The sequence below is a fragment of the Emydura macquarii genome, unplaced genomic scaffold (assembly GCF_026122565.2).
Source record: "Emydura macquarii macquarii isolate MOO-44397 ecotype Brisbane River unplaced genomic scaffold, CSIRO-AGI_Emac_v2 contig_3251, whole genome shotgun sequence".
NCBI classification, from domain to species: domain Eukaryota; kingdom Metazoa; phylum Chordata; order Testudines; family Chelidae; genus Emydura; species Emydura macquarii.
The window spans coordinates 43,016-51,144 of record NW_027133388.1 but is presented as its reverse complement, the minus strand read 5'-3'; the positions used below and the strand labels follow the sequence as shown (position 1 = coordinate 51,144).

General features: G+C 42.0%; 1 protein-coding gene across 1 annotated transcript; it reads left to right on the top strand.

Moving 5' to 3' along the window:
* The first annotated feature begins 2,918 nt into the window (after positions 1-2,918).
* On the top strand, positions 2,919-3,977 carry LOC137142833 (olfactory receptor 6F1-like). Its single transcript, XM_067532298.1, has one exon. The coding sequence runs from the start codon at positions 2,919-2,921 to the stop codon at positions 3,975-3,977; it is 1,059 nt and encodes a 352-aa protein (XP_067388399.1).
* Positions 3,978-8,129: the final 4,152 nt, after the last annotated feature.

Here is an 8,129-nt window from a genome sequence, read left to right as displayed (position 1 = left end):
AGTGGGAGAAAAATATTTGGAATAGGAAATTTTCAATGAGGTATCTAGCTAGCTGACTGTCTGCCCATGTGTTGCAATCTAGCCTTCCCTCCACAATCTATCTTGCTTGCTTGTGTTCGTTATTTCTGCCTATCTGACAGTCTGTCTCTCTTTCCTTCCCTTCACAATATCTATCTATCTATCTTAATTTGTTATCTGAGTGCTATCTCAGTTACAGAAGATAAAAGCAACCCTACAGTACGTGAGGTTACAGTTTGATATGACTGCAAAAATGTGATTTCTAGCAGATTTCTAGCAGGAGAAATAGGCAAGTACTAAAACTAATATTGTATTGTCTCAGGTAAGTAACATGGCTAGAATTTGGAAACCTGCTAAAACTTCTTAAATAAAGACATTGTTTAAAAACACTACAACTAATTTTATAATGGTTAACTGAAAATTTCAGTTATGAGTGGAACAAGGAAATGGAATAATAAATCATAGTAAAGAAGAGCTGGAATGGACCTTGAGAGGTCATCTTTCCAGTGGTTCTCAACCAGGGGTACTTATACCCCTGGGGGTACACAAAGGTCTTTCAGGGGGTACATTACCTCATCCAAATATTTATCTAATTTTACAACTAGGCTACATAAAAAGCACTAGCGAAGTCAGTACAAACTAAAATTTCATACAGACAATGCCTTCTTTGTACTGCTCTATATACTAGACACTGAAATGTAAGTACAATATTTATATTCCAATTGATTTATTTTAGAAGTATATGGTGAAAATGAGAAAGTGAGCAATTTCTCAGTAATAGTGTCTGTGACACTTTTCTATTTTTATGTCTGATTTTGTAAGGAAGTAGTTTTTAAGTGAGGTGAAACTTGGGGGTACGCAGGACAAATCAGACTCCTGAAAGGGGTACAGTTTTCTGCAAATATTGAGAGCTATTGATCTATTCCATCCTGCCATGCTGACTGTCTAGACCATCGCTGACACGTGTTTTATTTAAGCTCTCTTAAAAACATTCAGTTAAGGAGAATTACACAACCTGCCTGGGTAACCTGTCCCTGTGCTGAACTGGATTTCATTAGAGTTCAAAACTCTTTTTTTTATACCTAAATCTCTTTTATTGCAGATTAATATGATTCCTTCTTCTGCAACCCTCAGTGGACATGGACAATAATTGATCACTGTCCCCTTTTTTATATGTTTGAAGACTGTTATCAGGTCCCCCATCAATTTTCTCGTCTCTAGATTAAACATGTCCAATTCTTTCCACCTTTCCTCACAGGGCAGGTTTTCTAAACCTTTTATCACTTTTGTTGCTCTCTGCTGAACTATCTCTTCAATTTGTCCATACTTTTCTTATTGTTTGAGTCCCAAAACTGGATGCAATCCTGCAGTTGAGGCCTCACCAGTGCTCAGTTGAGCAGAAGAATTACCTCCCATATCTTACATACAACACAATACCTGAACTGCCATGTATCCAGTCAAAATGGGGATGGTTGAAATCCCCCATTTTTATTGGGTTTTCTGGTTTTTTAGCCTCTCTAAACTCCCTGAGCCTTTCACAATCACCATCACAACCCTGGTCAGAGGGTTGGTAGTATATTCCTTCTCCTATATTCTTATTATTCAAGCATGGAATCATAAAATCATAGAATATTAGAGTTGGAAGGGACCTCAGGAGGTCATCTAGTCCAACCCCATGCTCAAAGCAGGACTAACCTCAGTTATATCATCCCAACCAGGGCTTTGTCAAGCCTCAGCTTAAAAACCTCTAAGGATGGAGATTCCACCACCTCCCTAGGTAACCCATTCCAGTGCTTCACCACCCTCCTAGTAAAAAACTTTTTCCTAATGTCCAACCTAGACCTCCCGCCCTGCAACTTGAGACCGTTGCTCCTTGTTCTGTCATCTGCCACCACTGAGAACAGCCTAGCCCCATCCTCCCTGGAACCCCCTTTCAGGTAGTTAAAGGCTGCTATCAAATCCCCCCTCATTCTTCTCTTTTGCAGACTAAACAAGCCTCGTTCCCTCAGCCTCTCCTCATAAGTCCTGTGCTCCAGCCCCCTACTCATTTTGGTTGCCCTCCGCTGCACTCTCTCTAACTTGTCCACATCCTTTTTGTAGTGGGGGGCCCAAAACTGGACACAATATTCTAAATGTGGCCTCACCAATGCCGAATAGAGGGGAATAATCACTTCCTGTGACCTGCTGGCATTGCCCCTCCTAATGCAGCCCAATATGCCATTAGCCTTCTTGACAACCAGGGCACACTGCTGACTCATATCCAGCTTTTTATCCACCGTTACCCCCAGGTCCTTTTCTGCAGAGCTGCTGCCCAGCTCGTCGGTCCCCAGTCTATAGCTGTGCATGGGATTCTTCCTTCCTAAGTGGAGGACTCTGCACTTGTCCTTGTTGAACCTCATTAGGTTTCTTTTGGCCCAATCCTCCAGTTTGTTTAGGTCACTCTGTATCCTATCCCTACCCTCCAGGGTATCTACCACTCCCCCCAGCTTAGTGTCATCCGCAAACTTGCTGAGGGTACAATCTACCCCATCCTCCAGATCATTAATAAAGATGTTGATGGAATCTTGCAGGAACTCCATCTCCGCAGAGAGTCTATGGTACAGTTTGATTCATTGAAGAGTTGTACTCCATTTGACTCTCTGACATATAATGCTACACCCCCATCCCTGACACCTGCTTGGCCATTCCTATATATTTTCTGCCCTCTTATTACTGTGTGCCATTGATTATCATTGCCCCACCAAATTTCTGTGACACCTATTATATTGCCTCCAAAACCAGAACTAAACAACAAAAATAAGGTGAGACCAGAAAATAAAATGAATCTGTTTTATATCGTATTTCACAGGTTGTTCTTGTTACTGCTTTTTTAAAATGAAATATTTTTCTCAGTAGAACCCATGGCAGACCCAGAACGGGGAAATCAAACGTCAATCATGGGATTTATCCTCCTGAGCTTTGGGAATTTCCATGAACTGCAAATTCTTCTGTTCCTGCTGTTTCTAGTGATATACGTTGTGACCATGGCTGGGAACACGGCCATCGTGGTGATAGGTGTGACTGATCAGCATCTTCACACTCCCATGCACTTCTTCCTGGGGAACCTGTCCTGCTTGGAGGCCTGCTACACCTCCGCCATCCTGCCCCAGCTGCTGGCCAGTCTCCTGAGTGGGGACAAGACCATTTCATTTGCTGGTTGCCTCATACAATTTTATATGTTTAGTTCTCTGTTATGTACAGAGTGCTGTCTCTTAACAGCGATGTCTTATGATCGGTATTTAGCCATATGCAAACCACTGCATTATGCAGCCCGTATGAACAGTGGCTTTTCCCTCCAGCTAGCGGTTGGATCTTGGCTCAGTGGCTTTGCAGCTGCAACCATCCCAGCATGTTGGGTGTCACAGCAGATTTTCTGTGGGTCCAATGAAATTGACCATTTCTTTTGTGATTATATCCCATTAATAAAACTGTCTTGCAGTGACACCAGCCGGATGGTTCTTGTGGTCTTCCTCATCTCCTGCATATTTGTTCTTCCCCCTTTTGTTTTAACCCTCACATCTTACATGTGTATCATCAACGCCATCCTGAGAATCCCTTCCAGCACCGGGAGGAAAAAGGCCTTTTCTACCTGCTCCTCTCACCTCATCGTGGTGACAGTTTTCTATGGGACCCTGATCATTGTCTACATGCTCCCAGACACAGCTGCACTGCGCGACCTGAACAAAGTGTTCTCCGTCTTCTACACCGTGCTGACGCCCATGGTCAATCCCCTGATCTACAGCCTGAGAAACAAGGAGGTCAAGGAGGTCCTGAGAAAAGCTCTGAGTAAGACTGTGACTTCCATGAGCATTTGCAAACGATTTTGTGCGCATTTACTGTATGTTACAATAAAATGTGTAGAATGGGAGTTCATCATGTGGTGCAATGAGGCAAACCACAGCGTATGTGGGCAGTCCTGAAATAGTACAGCTGTTCTAGTACCTAGAGTGAGACCGGTGCTTGTACCGTGGCCCCTATCCCTGCTCCACCCTTCCCCTGGAGCCCTGCCCTCACTCCACCCCAGGAAACAATTCCACTTAACCCCCTCCTCCAAGATCCCCTCACCCACCGCTTGTGGCTCTTGGGGATGCCAGGGACTATGGCCCTTCAAGTGCTGCCCAGGAAGGGGATCGGGGTGCTGGGGGCTGCGTTAGAGACAGCAGGGCTTGTGCCCCCCCATCTGGGCAGAGGCTGGGCTGGGGAGCTTCCGGTGTCTTTATTGAATCCAGGACTTTTGCTCTCTAGCAGATTTGTGAATTGAAGTATCATTAAACAGTTACCACCTGTACTCACTGGGGACACAAGCTGAAGGAGAGCTTTCCCTACCCTCTTTTTCTGTTCTTCAAACAACCACCCAACCTCACCAAGTTCATCATCAGACATAAGCTGGCCACAGACCGGCAGCCACCAGCACAAAGTGACACCAGCCCCTCCCCTAAGAAGAGATGCAAAAGCTGCAGGCCCATCTCCACTGCTATGATGGTCAGTAGCCCCACAACACACCTGTCAGGATCCATGAGTCCTACACGTGTCTATCACAACATGTGCTGTACCTCATCTGGTAGCAAGTCTCAGAGCAAGTCTAACAGGTCATGAAATGGCCAGGAGAGAAGGAAGCGTCTCGTAAGCTGTAGTCTACTGCTTAGGGCATTCGGAGCGTGGGAGAGCGCAGTTCAATTTCCTCCTTTTCCTGGGAAGAAGGGATTTGAACATGGTTTTTCTACCTTTTAACCACATGATCTAACCACAAGTTGGAAGGAAGGATTGAAGGATCATATTTTTATTAATAAAACAGACAGTAAACCTGAATTTCATTGTACACACCGAAAATGACAAAAATATGTCAGTGTCTGAGAATAGAAATGTACACAGAGGCAAAGTAAGAAAAATGGAGCTTGAGAATTTATTTGTGTTTGATTTAAGGATTGTCGTGTAAAGATCATGCAGCTTCTCTTTTAGGTTTAGATCAAGCAGAGCTTTATTCTGACAGAAACACACACAGAGCTATGACCATAGGGGACCCCTGGACAGCACAGGGTTTCTGTGCTGCTATCAGGAGACCCCATACAGATTTGAATGCCTACGGCTTATATGGGATAGCTCTTCACATATTGATCGCATAGTGGAGTTTTCTATTGCAAAACAAGTCTGACACACACTTCCTTATCTATTACACAAGTCTAAAGGCTATCCCCTTATCTGTTACAAGAATAGCTAGGAGTGATTACAAGATCAGATAGTTGCAAAAACAGCTTTCAAAAAACAGCTTAAAGCGCAATCAACAGTTTTCAGTGGATTTTTCCATCCATAGTTATGCTAACTTACATTTCCATCATTCATTTCAGTGTAAGGCCCACCAGGCCTTGCTTTTGGGCTTCCACATTTCCCCCCTTTGGTGCTTGTAGTACCACATTTATAAACTCATTTGCATTAATCCATTTACCTCTTCATCTTCTTCTTCCTTCTCTCTTAATACTTCTGTGTACATCTGTTGGACCATCTGTCTAATTTCTGTTGTCTTTATACTTTTCTGGGTTTGAGTTACTATACATTGACAACAACAGTTGAATAACATGAACAGTACATATATTCCTATTATTATGCCAAGGAATAATAGTAACCCTTGAACCCTTGAACAATTTTGGAGCCTAGATTTCCTAACAAATCTCCAAACCAGCTCCAAAGACTCTGGTTTTCAGTCTGGTGTAATTTGGCAGTGGCATCTTGTATCTTGGTTAAGGCATTATAAATTCCTTCTTCATTATCAGGGATATAGGTACAGCATTCTTTTCCGATTATGGCACATACTGCTCCCTTTGCTGCTAACACCATGTCTAGAGCCATTCTGTTTTGTAAGACCATTTGCCTTATTTCTGAAACTTCAGTGGTGATGAATTTAAAAGCTTCAGTAGTTCCATTTGCTACCTCCTCTAATACTAATGCCACCCGTCTAAGTTCTCGTATGGTTTGTCCTACACCATAGCTAGGGAAGGTTATGGCAAAGAATCTATCAGTCTCAGTTATTGCTCTTTTAGACCAGTGAGAGTTTGGTGATTTAACAAGGTGTCCTTGAACATGCCTTATGGCCGGATTTAAATATGCCCCATGGCCAATATTTATAAGCCCGAGTGCCACATACCCAATACTGTCCTAGCGTAGGATTTTGAGTATAACAAGCACTTGGGGTTGTACTCTCTATGGCCATCTCACATTGATGGTCTGGTACCTCTCCTAAGGTTTTAGCTGTTGGATTCGTTCCGACTATAGCTCCACACACATAACACAGAGGAACCGAGGGAGGTGATGTAATCTCCATCCTTAGAGGATTTTAAGGCCCAGCTTGACAAAACCCTGACTGGGATGATTTAGTTGTGGTTGGTCCTGCTTTGAGCAGTGTGTTGGACTAGATGACCTCCTGAGGTCCCCTCCAACCTTAATCTTCTATGATTCTATGACTGCTGAACAGCTGTGTCCCCTTAATTCTCTAGCCTGGGGTGTCTTTTACACTGCTTTGTGTCAGAACATCCACTCTTGCCCTGTTCATACAGCCTTCAGCATGCAAAATCAGTCCTAGCTATGTTACATGAATGCTTCAGGCAATCATTCAGGAATTAAACTGCTGAGCTATACCAACAAGCTCTCTAGTTCATGGTGTTCCCCCAGAAATGTGTGTATTGTGTTATCCAGTACATTACAGAGCAAGTTCATAGAAATTCTGTCATTTCTTGAAAGGAGAATGCTATGTACCTGTTTTGTTGTCTCAGCTGGACTTTCCCACACACTTTAATCCAAACATATTGGTTAAGATAAAATAATAAGATAAGTTTATTAGGTACAGAAAGATAGATTTTAAGTGATTACAAGTAATGATGCATAAAAGTCAGGATTGGTTACAAAAGAAATAAAAGAGTAAAACACAAACTAATACCTAATTTAGTAAGCTAAGTGAATTTAAAAGCAAAAAGTCTCACCATATGCTTCCATAGCCTGTACCAGCTGAAAAATCTTCCAACCAGAACCACTCCTCTCCCAGTTCAATGATGCTTTCTTTGTCTTTCAAGTGTTGTAGATTCTGTGAGTGGAGATGCAGGGAGAGAGAGGTGATTTGGAGGCCACTGTCTTTCATTCTTACACCACTCTCCCATCTTTAAGGATTACCCCCTGCTGGGATGGAAGCGATAGGTAGTCTCTTGTGGATGTGAGGTTTGAACTGTCCCTGTGATGAAATGTAAATTTCTCTTTCACACCTTCCAGTTGTTGGAGAATGGCTGCTTCAGCCAGTGATAATTCTCTGACACCTGATTGGGATGCCAGTGTACAGCTTTTCTTAAACTTGGAGCATGTTAAAGCAATGTTGTAGAGTAGAATCTTGTAACTTTACATATAATACTGATACACATATTTTCTCAGGACAATAATGCCCAGCAGATTATGACTTTTCAAAAGATACCTCACAAGGCACTCTTTGAACAAAATGTATCATTGTCTTGCAAAAGTGGTGAACATAATAGGATAGACCATCACACCTTTGAAAATTATTGCAAAGTTCTAAAAAATTAACTCCGCCTACTGAGGGTGAAGAAAGAATTGCATGGCATTTTCAAGTTCCTTTACCAAATACAGATTTCTGTCATTAACTTTTGGGAAGAAAAATATTTAGGAAACTCATAAAATGCCAACCAACTCTAATTAAAATATGGGGGATCTTTCTATGAAATGCAGATATACTTAGTCAGAACTGCTCAAGGAGGAAGGAACAATATAATTTATTTTTTTATTATTATTATTATTTTATTTGTTGTTCTCTTGGTTATGTTTAATTTATTTTGGTTTTCTACAAGTTTCACAGATTTTAGGCTAGAAGGGGATTGAAAAAAATCCTCGTTTATTTTGTTGAAATTTGAAATTTTTATGGAAAAAATGTCATTGAAATGCAAACTTCAAAATAAGTTGACCAGCACTACATTTGATGCGATGAATTTCTTTCTTATGCTCAGATATCTCTTGGTCTCTTTAGCAATATAGAGTCTCTTGAGAGTTGAGCCAAGGGGTCATCCAGTTGAAGGAAATGT

Bases quoted from the DNA above. Each gene is read 5' to 3' on its own strand.
- LOC137142833 (XM_067532298.1), top strand. From the start codon at position 2,919: ATGGCAGACCCAGAACGGGGAAATCAAACGTCAATCATGGGATTTATC.